Genomic DNA, 15,743 nt, shown 5'->3' with positions numbered 1-15,743 from the left:
CCAGTTTTCATGCCAAAGGTTGGTGGTTCTCTGCAAGTTTTCTGTCTTCTTCATCCAAAAAAAAGTTGGTGGCCATTATATAACCCAAGTGTGCTGAAAGTTGCTTCAAACACCAACCAATTAATCAATCTTTATTTCATCATGCTTAATGGTGTTTATATACATTTAGTGATTGATTACTTTGTACTAGCCTCAACATTATGCCATTGTAAGCATACATATATTACAATGAAGTTTGCTGAATGGATCCATTGGAAACCAGAACAAATTGTGTTTGATAGATATATAGGTTGTTGACTGGATCCATTGGATACCAGAACAAATTGCTTGTATACAGATAGATTGGTTGGTTCATCCTTCAATCATTTTAACATTAATTTTTCATCAGATTATTGTCTTGCTGACATATCAGTTTTCTAATAAACGAAAGAAATTGAATAAACATAATTCAATTTACAGAGCGCAAAGCTATGACTGCTCTTCAAATGTCAACAAATGCGCCTACACATTAACTTGATAGAGAGGTCAATATCTGTACTCAAATACTTGTGTCTTGCATACAAAATATAATCTTTGGAATTTTTCATCATTAGCAGTAAAATTCAGTGATATTTAATGGAAGAGGAGGACTGCATTGTGACTCTATCAAATACCGGTAGATCATATCTGGGGTCATCTGTGACCCATATGTTTCTGTAATGGTCAAACAAATCATGATGGCTGTAAAACTTCAGAAGGGGTAATAGTGTTAAAATAGCAATTGTCACCCAAAAGAGAAAAATAGTAACAGAACTTGTATGTTCATCATCCTTTAGGGAAATATATAACTTAAACTTTACCATTGGACCATAAAAATTTACCAACTATCAAAAAAATCATGAAAGTAAATGCAAGCCCTGGAATATGGAGTTACTTGGTATTCCATATACAGGCACTGGTGTATATAATGTTTCTAAAGAGAAGTAGAAAGTTCACAATGAGAAATATTGAATCATCTCTTTTGTTGTTAAGTTTAGTTTTTAGCCAACTCTAATTGTCAATTTCTATTCATATGTCAACACATTCAATTCTCAATTTTACAATTTTATATGAAGTGGTCATAGCTGTTCATGAGATGGCCTTTGTTTTAAGTACAATGAGAAAGCTCATGTTTCAAGTCTGGCTTTTATAAACTATAAAGAACAACTGTAATTAACTAAATAACATGATTACATATTTCAAATAGCAAATATAATAATGAATATATTTGAAATATTTTTCATTGTCTGTTTGCAACCTGAACAACCAATCAGATGACTATAACTAAAATTTTCAAATTAACTAATATCTATCATTAAATCCAGCAACTTGAGCTTTTAAAACAACTTAGTAAACATATTTGTTAAGTTGTACAAAGCATTTTAAGCCCTTGACTAGACTTTGGCTTAAAATTTCTGGCAATTAAATTACCATAGTTTTAAAATCTAACTTATTTGCTTAGAATTACTTGTAAATAATTAGTTTATAATCTGTCGTATGTCTACAGTGTGAAGAAAAGCTGTAATTGACATTAGACAAACAATCCTATTAGAAACATGTCTATTTGCAAGGCAATGTTCTATAAAAAAAATCCCAATTTTGGATTTTGAGTTCATTGCTATCTAGATCTGTTTACAATATTTTGATACAAACATATGAAATCATTGATTGGGGGGATCAAAGTTCTGGATGCCGACCAAAATATGTCATTCACTATTGACTTAAAGTGACGTGAGAAACATTCGGAAGTTAAGAATCGTAAAATGAAATGTCAGATGGTATCAGCATATTGAAATTGATCTCTATACGGCTGATGAGTTCTGTCAAATCTTCCTGAATCTTTATGTTAGGCAATTGTTTCAGATCTTTTACAATGTAAAAAATATTTTGATGAAATTTACAGAACAACAAGATAGATGATTACTGCTAGAGATATGGAAGATGGATGGATATATGGGACAAATTGTCTACCGATATATTCAAAAAGAGATGTATTAAAGACTAGAACTGTTTTTGCCACATTCATATTTAATGGGAATGGTACATAGGAATTATTAAGGCTTCAGTTCAGATATTACCATACCCTCTCTACTTTTAAAAAACCCTTTAGTTTAGAGAGTATTATGCTCCCTACTCTTAAAGGAATCTTTCAGCTGATTGAGCATGTTTCAGATAGTTCATTGCTCTCTATTATATAATATAATATATTAATTAAGGAACCCTTCAGTTTAGAAATTACTTTGCTCTTTAATGAACCCTTCAGTTTAGAGATTACCTTGCTCTTTAAGGAACCCTTTTGTTTAGAAATTTTGCTGCTCTCTACATTTTAATGAACTCTATAGTCCAGAGAAAGTACTGTGTTCTCTACTCTTCCAGGAACTGTTTAGAGACTATGCTGCTCTCTCATGAACCCTTTAGTTTAGACAGTATTGTGCTCACTATTCTGTAATGAACCCTTTAGTGTAGAGACTATGATGCTCTCTACACTTTAAAGAACATTTTAGTTCAGCTAGTACAGTGTTCTTTTAATGTTGTGTCATTGTTCTCCTCTTATACTTAATGCGTTTCCCTCAGTTTTAGTTTGTTACCCCGATTTTGTTTTTTGTCAATGGATTTATGAGTTTTGAACAGCAGTATACTACTGATGCCTTTATTTCTCTACTCTTTAAGGAATCCTTCTGTTTTGAGACAGGGGCGGATCCAGGATTTCCAGTTAGGGGGGGCGCAAAGTTTTATGTTTGCCGAGGGGAGCGAGGCGAAAAAATTTTGGGAGTTTTTTTTTAGGTAAAACTATTGAAATATTCTTCTAATGGGGTGAAATGTAGATATCTCGAACTATTGTGTGGTAAAATAAGCGAGAAATTAAAGTTTCAAGCTGAAACCGCCTTACTCCACACCTAACAATAATCTACAAATAGACGGGCGGACAGACGGACGCAAAGTGAGACGTGACAGATCACAATTGCTCACCTGACCAATATATTTTTCAAACGAAAATTTCTTCTTTTACCAGCGATTTTACATTGTCCTTTCATACTTTTTGTTTTTTACTTTTTTGATTTTCGGAGGTCGTGTCAGACTTTACTGTGTTCGCCACAAACAACTCAAAATCAGAATGAGATGCAGTCACGCAGTTATATTTCCTTTCTTGGGATACCAAGCATACAGTAATACGGTACAGAATTCGGCTAAATATCTAGGTTGCAAGTGAGAAATAAATATAGACACAGAGATACAAATTAATAAACTAACCTTTCGCTTGAAACAGTATTTTTATCTTTCATTACGGATATTATAAAAGAATCTCACTGTTTTCTTGACCGAGTCATGATGAAATTGTGAAAGTGAGTAAGTATAAAAAAGAAGATGTGGTATAATTGCCAATGAGACAACTATCCACAAAAGACCAAAATGACACACACATTAACAACTATAGGTTACCGTACAGCCTTCAACAATGAGCAAAGCCCATACCTCATAGTCAGCTATAAAAGGCCCCGATAAGACAATGTAAAACAATTCAAACGAGAAAACTAACGGCCTTATTTATGTAAAAAAATGAACGAAAAACAAATATGTAACACATAAACAAACGACAACCACTGAATTACAGGCTACTGACTAACCTGGGACAGTGGTATTACTGTACAACATAAGAACGAACTATAAAAATCAGTTGAAAAAGGCTTAACTCATCAGATAGACAAAAAATAAAAGTGGACGTGGCCGGGTACTTATACATCCTGACACAAAAAAACACAATGAACAGATCTGAGAGTACTCGCAGTTATCTGACAGCTACTTCAAAGCTACTAACAGCTAATAAAAAAATCATGCATCTAAGTCTAAACTCTCAATCCGTACACATCCAACATACAATGGATTTAGGGTAAAGACGTCAAAAACAGCCAGAGAAGAACATGACCTTGTGCAATGCCAAGTTACAGGTATCGATAGATTGTAGGTATGTTGTGGAACTGCGATTATCAAACAAATTGATTATAAAAACCGCAAATACAGTAAACATTTGATTTTACTTTAACTGCTAAAACTATGTTATTTGTCATCAAACGCAGCTCCGCGTTTGACACCTTCCTTTGAAATTATTTATAGAACTTTAATAAAGCGTAGGTCAGTTGATGAGTAATCACGTTGATTCTGTTAAACTGACTGTTTTATATACTTTGAATGTTAAAAAAGATTGAATGGTCTCTTCTGATACTTAAATATGTTAAAGTCAACCCATGCTTTGCAAATTTTAGGGGGGGGCGCATGCCCGCCACGCCCCCGCCTAAATCCGCCCCTGTGAGAGTATGATGCTCTCTTCCCTTTATAGAACCAATGCAACAAATATGTTAGGACTGCATGTGACACATTGCATGACAAAAAGTTTGCTTTTAAAAATCCAAGTGTGAATTTCTTGTCTTCCATCTAAGCTGACCATCTATAAAATTGATTTATTGTTTTTGTTTTCATTCTAAATCATTTTAGTGTTCCAATATCTTAACAGTACTCAAAGCTTGTAGCAAGGTTTATATAGTCTTTAAGAGTACATATTCTCTCTACTCTGAACTTTAGCTAAAAATGTAAGACAACACACTTACTTTGTGTTTTTTCAATCTTTCAGTTCATGCAGCTTTGATACATTGCTTGATATTCTATGACAATTTTATGACTTGGAAGAGACAGATTCTTATTTGTTATTATTTTTAAAAACATTTTGTTTTTCAATGAAAGAACATTTGTAAGGATATAAGTTTTTGAGTTCTGATTTCACATTGCATTGTAATTTTGTTTCTACACAGTGCTGCTACTACTGAATATGAAGCCATAAATGTACACAATTCTATTAAAATTAATGTCATGGTGAATCAAAAGAAAAAACAATGTTAATGGAATATCTTTTTTACTGTAAATTGACAAATGTCTTTTTAAGAATAGGGAACTGTTGACTGTTAATACGTTATGTAATACTTGGTTCATTAAGACATGACATTTAGAACTGATTATGTTGTATCTCACAAGATAGTGGCATTTTATTGATAGTGTTCAATTACAAAAAAAACTTAAATGTGACTGAAGTGTTTTCTATTAAAATATACTGTATTGACATTGTCATTTGAAAATCTATAGTTACACTGGAAGAGGAAGGAAGTAAAGATATGTTTAAAGCAGAATGCCATGGGTTACTATAAATTTATTTTGTAACTAAGGACTAATACTTTTATTTCTGCTCTTTGTCAGACCACATCTTTAAAAGTTAGTGCCTTTTAATGACAAATTTTATTAAAATTGTTTTGCAATAAAAGAGATAAAAACATTAAAACGTAAAAATCCTCAGCTTTACATGACCTACAAATTCAACATGGCTGAAATGTTGATTATTGGAGTTATTGCCCTTTAATGTTTCTTATTTTACTAAATTTTTGTATTTTTTTGCATATTTTGAAAATAATAATGGATAGAAATTTATACCCCAAGAATGATCAGCAGAATAAGATCTGCAAACTTAAGTCATCATATATTGAATTTTGGAGTTAGTCTTTTAGTTCAATATACAAATGTATTGCCCTTCATGACATTTCTTACCTTTTTCATTTTTTTGGCAAAACTGTAGAAGATGGAGAGAAATTGTTCAACAAAAAAATTTATTAGCAATGCAAGATCAAATTAAAGGATTAGCAAGCGTTATTTCCATTTATAGCAAAATTGTTACTATGAAATAAAGCAGGGGTCTTATCTTGAACCTTGACTTCCAAAATCCTAGTTGAATGATTCAATTGATATCCATTATAAATAAGATCACTTCTTTCTGTCATTTATTAATGACGTAGAATTCTTATTTTTGAGCACGCTGCTACAATTATCATATTGAATATCTTTTGTTTTGAAAAAAAAAAAAATTCCCCTACCATCACACCATCTTTTAAAATTTATTTATCTCTGCATGAAATGAATACAACCGTAAAAGTCTTTTATTTAAACACGAAATAGGACATTTCAAACTGATTTGTTGGGTATCAATGAATGGTCTACTGAGTTTTTAATTGATAAAGCCTGACCTTGTGACAAGATCCTGACATTCCACTGTAATCCCACACCATCATTTCTCAGTAGGATTCAAGCAATCTCCATTCAAACGTTTATCTCCATTGTTTTATATAACAAATGAAATATGTTATCCTATATTGGTTCATGGCTTTAAATAACATTTTATGAAATTGATTCCTAGTAGTAAAAATTTATTTGTTTGTTATGAAAATGCTATTATGGTTGTTATGCTTTATATTTGATTGGATGTTGATTACAATGGTAAATCACAAAAAGTGCTTCATTTATTGAAAGGGTAATGATCTTTAATTTATAAAAACATTTTTCAGAAGTTTGTATTTGCGTTAACAGCTTATGGTTAACTTGTTTCCTTATTCTTCAGTTGTTGTGGTTTTATGTTTGCCTTTGGCAGACATATATCATTTTAGCAGTTCAGTCTTCAGAATAAACTTTTGCAAATCAAATTTATTCAGTACTAACTGTCCTTTCCTGGATTTAGATATTTCGGTTTTAAAGGGAAACTCCACACTTAAATTTACGACAAAAGAGACGATTTTTCGTTCCCTTTTGTTAATTTTCCATTTTTAGATGGTGACATTCCTTTGGCACCATCTTACGGTGTTTATATTTCACAGCTAGTTCGCTATGACCGTGTCTGTTGTGACGTTTTTGATTTCAACGAATGCAATCTATGTATATAGTTGTTAATGTCTGTCATTTTGGTCTCTTGTGGACAGTTGTCTCATTGGCAATCATACCACATCTTCTTTTATATTTTGCAACAACCCACGTTTTAAAACATCATGTAAACATTCAATTGGCCTTTGTAGACATTCTTGTGGGACTTAAACTGTTAAAGAAAAACTGTGAATTCATTTATTTTAGTGAGAACAAAATCATGGTTAACCTGTAACCACGAAACCCACGTAAATTGGTATCCAACAAATATTACTGAATCCACAGCATTCAGGCATGTGACAAACGGAAGACATTTCTATAACATGTATTGTATTTGGCTTTCTAAAGTCTTGGTTCACAGATTACTAGATTTAAACATATAGTGGGCATTAAATCAGTAGCATAGTTACAAGTAAAGATTTCTAGGTCAATATCTTGATCTTAAAAGAATAAGGAATAGTTCAAGGTCATTCTGGTTTGCCTTACTCCAAGGTCAATGTGACTTAAGACTACAATTATTGTAAAGTAGAAAAATTGTTGAAAAGATAGGCCCAATCTTTCTTATATTTTAATCAGCTAGATGTGCTCCACTTATGAAATGGCCGCCGGTTGTTTTTGTAACTTTCAAAACCAAATTTATTTATTTTTTATTTACTTGGTATATACTTAACATATGAAGGTGTTACTTAGAACCTTTGTCATTCAGATAGTAATAATAAAGTGTGCATGTAATGCAGTGTTAATACATATTTATAAGCCATGTGCAGGATGTCAAGATTTCCGTTAGCATAATCTAAATGTGAGTCTCAGTCAATTATTATTCTAATGCAAATTTAAAAATAAATGGGATTTTAGGAAGTTAATTGTATAGAGATTTCAGTGCATTTCAGTGAAATTAGGGAAAAGGATTTATTATGGTTGTACTTAACTTTGATATTTGAATTCTCTTGATATCAGCTTTACATCACAAAATAGAAAATCATGTTGTTTCTTAGAGAGAGGGGAAATAAAACCACCAGAAAAAAATCTTTTAAAAGGATTTCTTGCAGTTTCTTATAATTCATGGATGTTTAATTGTATATAGTTACATAACTGATGCAGAGTTTCATGAAGCAATGTTATAAAATAGTTCTTTGCATCTTAATTTTATTATGATATCTCTGTTAGGCAACAGTTATTAGTTAACCAGTGCAAATTGAACTTTTTTCTTCTTTTTGAAATGAATATCTGCAGTAATTAAATATAAAATCAGAACTAATTAAGTTTTCTCGGTTTCAAAACAAAGTGATATTGATAGACATGAAAAGAGACTCCATGTGATCTGCATCTAAACATTGTCAAATAAACTAACTTTTAATTACTCTTTTTGATGGGAAATGAACTAAACTTTTAATAACTCTTTTTGATGGAAAATCTGTCTCTGAGTAAAGTATTTAATTGCAAGAAATAACAGTAAAAAAAAAAATCTAGATTAATCTTGATTATGTTATTTATAGTGAAAAATGACATAAAAAATCATTTTTTATCATCAAAATATGTACACAGTGTTACAGATGCTGCCAAAATATTAGGCATAAATATATAATCTGTAGTTGTTATAAATTTTGTATCAGTGATGTTTGCTGTTTAACATACATGAACTTTATTTTTGGTGAAAAACACAATGGAATCTGATAGTGAAGATATTATTATACCACAATCAAGGTATGTATAATCAGTTTCAATGTCTTCTGTGTAGTCAAAAACTGTTTTTTTAGGTATAATTTTTTTTCATGACTCTTTAAAAAATATATGTTTTATTAATGAAAATTTATAGAATATTGGATTTTCACTGCTCTTTAATTTTCATCTGTTTTCATACAAGCCTAACTAGTCCTTCATCTGTAACTTTTACAAACATCTTCTGCTTTGAAAGTCTTAATTATCTAAAAAAAAAAATGTGTCTGATGACCTGCCTGCAAACAAAAATGGATGACATGGCCAAATATAGAACATTTGGGTGAAATGCAAGTTTTGCCTATTAACTTGAAAACTTTTATAAATAGTTGATATATTTCATGGTTGAAATAAACAGTTGATATATAGTTATTATAATGCCCCTTTAAGAAAAATTTTACCATTTTTTTTTTTGCCTTTTTGCCTTTTATCTTAGAAATGATAATAGATGGATAGAAACTTAAAAATAAGCAAGAAAAAATTTACCGATTCATAAAGTTTAGTAGACTGTCACTCTTTGTAGGAGTGATTGCCCTAAAATGAGGAGTTTTTTTTACCTAAAAAAATAAAGAAGATAGAGAGAAATAAACTATACAAACAGTGATGCCAGCATTAAAAATCAACAAGAAAGATTTACTTCATGAATTCTTTTTTTGTTAGTGTCCTTGGTTGACTTTGAACATAGACCTAGGTGAGCGACACAGGCTATCTGGTTTCCTGTTATTATGGGCAATTTGACGAATATATTTGGTATTTGCATGTATAATCATGGCTAGGAAGACATGTTCATCATATGGGTTTAAATGACCTTGTTTTAAGGTTCAGGGATCAATGTTAGTTTGTATGATTTAAGGTCTGTTATTCACATACTATAAATAGAAGACCACAGATATTTAGTTTATAACATGATTTAAAAGTGAACATATGAAAAAAGATTATGTGGTATGATTGCCAATGAGACCAAAATGACACAGAAATAAGCAACTATAGGTGACTGTACAGCCTTCAAGAAGCCCATACCCCATAGTCAGCTATAAAAGGCCCAGAAATGACAATGTAAAACAATTCAAATGAGAAAACTAACGGCCTTTAATTTATGTACAAAAAAATGAACGAAAACAATATGTAACACATAAACAAACGACAACCACTGAATTACAGGCTCCTGACTTGAGACAGGCACATACATACAGAATGTGGCGGAATTAAACATGTTAGCAGGATTTCAATCCCTCAATATATAAGAGTTGTCCAAAAAAAAAATTAAATGCCATTAACATTAACTGAATTATATAGTTCCATAATGGTTAATTATAGTTAAAGTCTGCCTAGTCAATTGATCTTCATTACTTCTACAGAATAACTGCCTTCTGAGACTTAAAATAATGCTAGAATACCAAGTATGATAGTAAAAAAACTGTACTCAGTATTCTCAGACCTGAGTAGTCAGAAACACCAAATCTAGGATTTTTATTGGTTGAATGTATGATAATTCTAAAAAATTTATGACTGCATGGCCAGACATATATTTTGTGAAAATGTTGATATTTCTTTTTATCATCATCTTACATATTACAGGTTTGGCCGGGTCACTTAGTTTTTTAAAATTTCAGGTGTTGTAGATAAAGAACACCCTCAGCAATCTAAGAGCTGCTCTTTTCTTGTGGGATTTGTCAAGTGGATGTATTTTTTGGTATTAGAAAGTTGTAAACAATTTCTCCTCTTTTTCATTGATACATAAGGCTAAATCAATGTAAATTGTAAATTCAGAAATTATTGCATGTTTTATTTATTTTTGAAGACTGAAAACTTTCGCTAGACTAATTATTGTGGCTTGAGGAAAAGTTATATACTGGGCATGAATGAATGTATCAGATATATATCAGAGTCACATTAATAAAAAACATAATTAACAAAAATTGCTATTCAAACTTGAACACACAGCTTAAACAACAGTACAGTAATATGTCTCATTGTTTTAAGATCTTTTAAGATCTGGCAGTCTTTTGCACTTTAATACCAAGGAATCTGTTAACAGAACAATAAGACATTGTTATTGCCATTACATAACTGTCTTTATATTTTCTTAATCGTTTTATTGTTTAAATAAAAAAAAAATGCCGTTATTTATAAGTTGATTGATGATGACGAGACTAAGTTAAAGACTCCACTGTGAGTTATAATTAATTGTGTCTCAAACATGCTGTAAAAAAGCCAGCACATTAAAGACATTAGATTACATAAAAAAGAAATTTTGTACCAATGAGTGGAATTTCTTAACAATAAGGCTATAGGACTTCTTTATCGCTATTATACAAATCTGAGATTAAGGGCAAAACCCTCATCTTCATTCTTGTTGGCAAAAATATGACAGTCATTTTTTTTATATAAAAAGTGAATAAAAAGCTTTTGTTACACTGTCAAGAAAATTATGGAACAAAACATAGTGAACAAGTATTTGATTTCTTTGTTTATAATCTAAATGTTTCCGTTTTGTAATTTCATTGGGATCGACGAAGTACAATTATTCATCATAGCGTATTTTGTATTAAGAATAGAATTGTTCATTCTACAAATATTATGAAATATCAGCAAAAAAAACAAAAAAACATTCAATTCAAATGGTTAAACATAGTTAACAAATGAATACTTGAACATCAAGGACACTGTATGTATATAGGAAGCGTATGCTTGGTAACCTGGATGTTTGGTTTCAAGTTTTGAAGAAAAGAATGATTTTACACCATTGAGAATGCAAATGAAACATAATGACACTTTGTTTAAACTTTTTGATCTGTTAAGGTGGTATCCAACACTTTCACTTAAATTAATTTGGCTCGTTTAATTTTGATGAAAAAAATTCGAAGTATTTGCTTTGAACCTTGAATGAAAATGTATAAACGTCAGAAATTTTGAACCAACCGTTTTGTCAGAAAAATTACACTGGTTATATTGCAGTTAAACAAACACCAATTTTTATCATTGAGAAGCGTATTATTCCTTTTACAACACAACGTAATTAAAATGTTTAGCTGACTTTACAGCGTTATCTCCCTGTTGTGTTAGGTACCACCTTAAACTGTCATTTTCAGTTATAATTTTATACTGCAGTTAAATTGAATACAGAGCTTCAGTTTAAAAGCCTTAAAGCAAAAATATTCTATGAAACTTTTAATGATATTATTTGGCATTATAATAGGGTTAGATACAATCAACTTTAGAAAATAATAGGCTTCAAGACATTTCTAATATGATTATTATTATAAACAGGCATATTAGCAAGTTTGTTATATCTGGAAATTTATATGTGACATACCTAAAAATAGACTCTCATAATGCAAACATTTGACTGCCCTTTTACTGCATTGTTAAAAGCCATGATATGCTAACCAACAAATTTACGTTAAATACTCTGAAAAATAGAACTTCTCCTTATACCCAAACTGTGAATAAAGCTATATGTGGCAATTAACAAACCTATATTAGAAAAATGATGAAAGCAGATGTTTTACAAGTAAAAATGTTTTTTGGTCATTTTTGGTTTCATTTCTTTTTTTTTTCGGTCTTAATATACATCCTTGGCTTTCAAATATTCTGCTTATAGAGTTCCTGATGAAGGTAAATCCTGACAAGTGACTCAGACGCATAAACGTGTTGCTTTCTTTTTTATAAAGACAAACAAACAGATATGCATAGCTTTAGTCATTTGGTAGTTGATGTATTAAATCTGAATTAATTGATTCTAAAGGTTTTTTGACATCAAACTTTTCTATGAAAATTTGTGCATCTTTTGAAACATATGACTCGTTTAAATATTTCAATTGTTGTTATGTTTATTTTCTCCAGTTACTGCTGATTTTGCACTTAAGTATGAGACAACCTTGAGAGTTACCCATTTTAGTATATATTTTCTTTTTTTTGTGAGAGTCAAGAGGTAAGGAGGCAATAGACAATGATTTTCTTTCTAATGCATGTCAAGCTAGTAGAATTATGGGGATATTACCAAAGACTCTGATGGATGCTGGTTTAGTCAATGGCATTTTTATATACATCTTCTAACCAGACATATCAAGACTGTCTTCTTGGCAATAAAGTAGACTTTAACTGATGCACAATGTCCTTAAAAGTTTGATGTATTGCAATAGGGTTTATATTAAAACTGATAAATGATTTACTGTAATATAAGTTTGTTCCTTGACAGAGAGAAAACAGATTAGAGTTGGTATTGAATTTGTATCTCAAAATCTGACTTAAATTTGGAAAATTTGGAAACCAGTTGGTTCAATGTGGTAATAAATGTCCATCAGATTTATGTCTGTCATAGTTCTTTTAGCTGACTATAAGGTATTTGCTTTACCTCATTGTTGAAGGCTGCTTGGTGGCCTATAATTGCTCACTTTATTTGAATTCTTGAAGATAGTTTTCTTTTTAGCAATTATATCTTGTCTCCTTATTTTATACATGTATCAGTTTGTTCAAGCTTCCAAACACTTATAGAATACTATTTTCAATATAACTTGAATTACTATGGTCCTAATCAGGATACACTGTTGGTTGGTTTGAATGGTTGCACTTATAAGCTTAAACCTAGATTTATCAAATGTGACACTAAATTTTTGTAATGAATATCTTTTATAAATAAATGATAATACCGATTGTGAACTTTCATATTTAATTCATGGAACTTTCTCATTAAGGCGATGTGTTTGGATTAAAGTCAGCCATGATATATTGTCAGTAAAATTTAATTTGATTCTGTATAGAGAATGCAAAGCATTTGATGATTATTAACGCTGATCTGAGCCTGCAGATTGCTTAGAAAATTACAAAGATCATTAAGACTTGCTGTTCATGCTTTTCTTTTTTCTTTTCTTTTTCCTGTTTTGACTTTTGATGTGAGATTTAGCAGGGCGAGCAAGTACGTTAATTTGCATAAAGAAGGTGTTTTAGATTAATGATTGCTCAATACAGCCTCAAAACTTAATATTCAAAATTGAAGGGTAATTGTAAAGGTGTCTGGAAATGAAACTATACTTAAAAGACACTGTTTTAATAAGAATTCTCAAATATTCCAAATGTTTTGAATATTTTAAATGCTTGTACCAAGTCAGGAATATGACAGATGTTATCCATTGGCTTTTGATGTGTTTGAGTTTTTGATTTGGCCATATATGGGAGGGGGTAGGAGGGGTCTTGATCCCGAAACCCAGAGGTTAAAAACACAAAATCCCTAAATCCCGGGCTTAAAAAATACAAAATCCTGAGGTCCTGAAATTCGAAAAAAGAATTCCCAGATCCCGAAAAGGTCAATCCCAAAATCCCGAGCTTAAAAATACCCGATCCTGGAGTCCCGATAAAGGTCCTATCCCCCCCTCATATGTTAGAGATTTTCCTTGGAGTTCAGTATTTTTATGGTTTTTAAACTGTTACATTTTGAAAGGTACAGTACTACCTGTGACTTTATCTTATTAATGGTGGCCATAAAAAATATGTTGACCATGGTGGCCCTATACGTCCATCATCATACCCAATGTTGCTTTTTTAATACACAAGGTATTAATAAAATATTAGTCAATGATAAAGGGAAATCTTGAATGCATTGAATTGTTAAAATTATATAACTTACAGGTCAGGTGTCTCAGGTAAAATGTACATGTACTGTATGTGTTTGTCAAATTTAATAACTGTGATAATGACCATGATGACAAGAAATTCAAAAATAAAATGAAATAATAAAACAATATAATACACTGAAAAAAATATTTAATAATAGACCATTAAAGTGTCACCATCTTAATAATATAATATTTAATAAGTCATGTAAGTTTCAAGACAATTTCTTTAAATAATTTCTGTTCATTAGATTCACTTGATTCAGATATATATATATATAAAAATATTTTTCATTATGATTAGCATTTTTAATGAACATTTATCAAAATTTGATGATAACTAGGTGGGCATTTGGAAAATAAGTCTTTTCAGTGATTGTTTGTGCACAACTCTTTGTTTTGAGATTTGAAGAAAATTTAGATAAAAAAATATTTGTTTTCCTAAACCATATAATGGTCATGATGGTAGTACTTGTAGTTTTCCTGAATAATATTAGATGTTATAAAAATTTATTGTAAAAGGATTGAAATGATCATCTAATTTTGTTAAGAAACCAAACTGTTTAATTATTTTCATTTTTTTTAATTTAAAATATCACTGTCATGATTATTAATAGTAATAACTCATTTAATAATGTTAACAAACAATTGAATACAATGTACATAATGTACATTTATATAAACCTTTTACTTAAAAAACAATTATTAAAAGTATGTTTATTTCAAATGCTAGTCAATAACTTGATCTTTGACTTTTTGCCATTTCTATTCAAGATTCTTACTAAGAAGAAATTAAAAGAATAAGAAAAAAAAGGAAGAAACAAAATATATAAAAAAGAAAGAAAAAAAACAATTAAAAAATTAAAAAATAAATAAAATTAAAGACAAAAAAATATAAATAAATTAACAGACTAAAACAATATTTTATTCTACATTTTCAAAAAAAGGTGAAATGTCAATTTTAAAAGAAACCTAAGTTCCCTGTACAGGTAAATTTTAATGAAACATACCAGCTGAAAACTTCAACCCTAATTGATTTTAACAGGTAACATAATTAGATAAAAATCTGCCTATGATTTATGACCCCCAATAAATGGCCAACATCTCAAGATTGAATACCCCAATAAATGTCCACCATTGGATGTTGACCATGCAAGAGGGTGGACATTACTAAGAGGAAGTCACAGGCTGTACTGTACACTGTGATATTTTGGGAAGAACAACACTACTGTGTGTGTATTACAAAATTGAATTAGTTTATTAGAAAAATTCTAATTTAATGTCAAAACTTATTGCATAGTCCAGCAATATTTTTTTTTTAACCACCATAAAAATTTTAGAATTTAGGGTAATTGAAAGACTAAATTGATCAAGTCAGTTGAAATAAAAATCTATTTTTGCAATTTTAAAGCAAGTATTTGAAAGTACCGGCCCATAATTTATAATTATTTAATAAAATTTCAGTATCTTCTGAACTGAAGACAATAAAACAATGTGGAATCTGATAAAACAAGTTGATTAAAAGAACAAGGTATTCTATTGAATTGCACAATCATATATCTTGTTTTAACAAATGTCATGTAATCTTATAGCAAAGTAGAAATTTCCAATATATACTGCATGTTTTGATGTATGGAACCTTTGATAAAAATTTGTTTTGTAATATCG

General features: G+C 30.2%; 1 protein-coding gene across 2 annotated transcripts in view; it reads left to right on the top strand.

Moving 5' to 3' along the window:
- Window positions 1-15,743, top strand: part of LOC134685297 (tumor protein p53-inducible protein 11-like) — a 144,729-nt gene that overhangs the window by 32,473 nt on the left and 96,513 nt on the right. Inside the window, exon 1 of one of the 2 annotated variants that reach the window (XM_063544926.1) lies at window positions 8,396-8,451. The exons of the other annotated variant lie outside the window; for it this stretch is intronic. Coding sequence (XP_063400996.1) covers window positions 8,411-8,451 — 41 coding nt within the window. The 5' untranslated portion in view covers window positions 8,396-8,410. Of the gene's footprint in view, window positions 1-8,395; window positions 8,452-15,743 lie in introns of those variants that run through there. 2 annotated transcript variants of the gene reach the window in all.

The sequence above is a fragment of the Mytilus trossulus genome, chromosome 9 (genome assembly GCF_036588685.1).
Source record: "Mytilus trossulus isolate FHL-02 chromosome 9, PNRI_Mtr1.1.1.hap1, whole genome shotgun sequence".
NCBI classification, from domain to species: domain Eukaryota; kingdom Metazoa; phylum Mollusca; class Bivalvia; order Mytilida; family Mytilidae; genus Mytilus; species Mytilus trossulus.
Note: the sequence above shows the minus strand (reverse complement) of the source record. Positions and strands in the feature narration are given on the sequence as shown.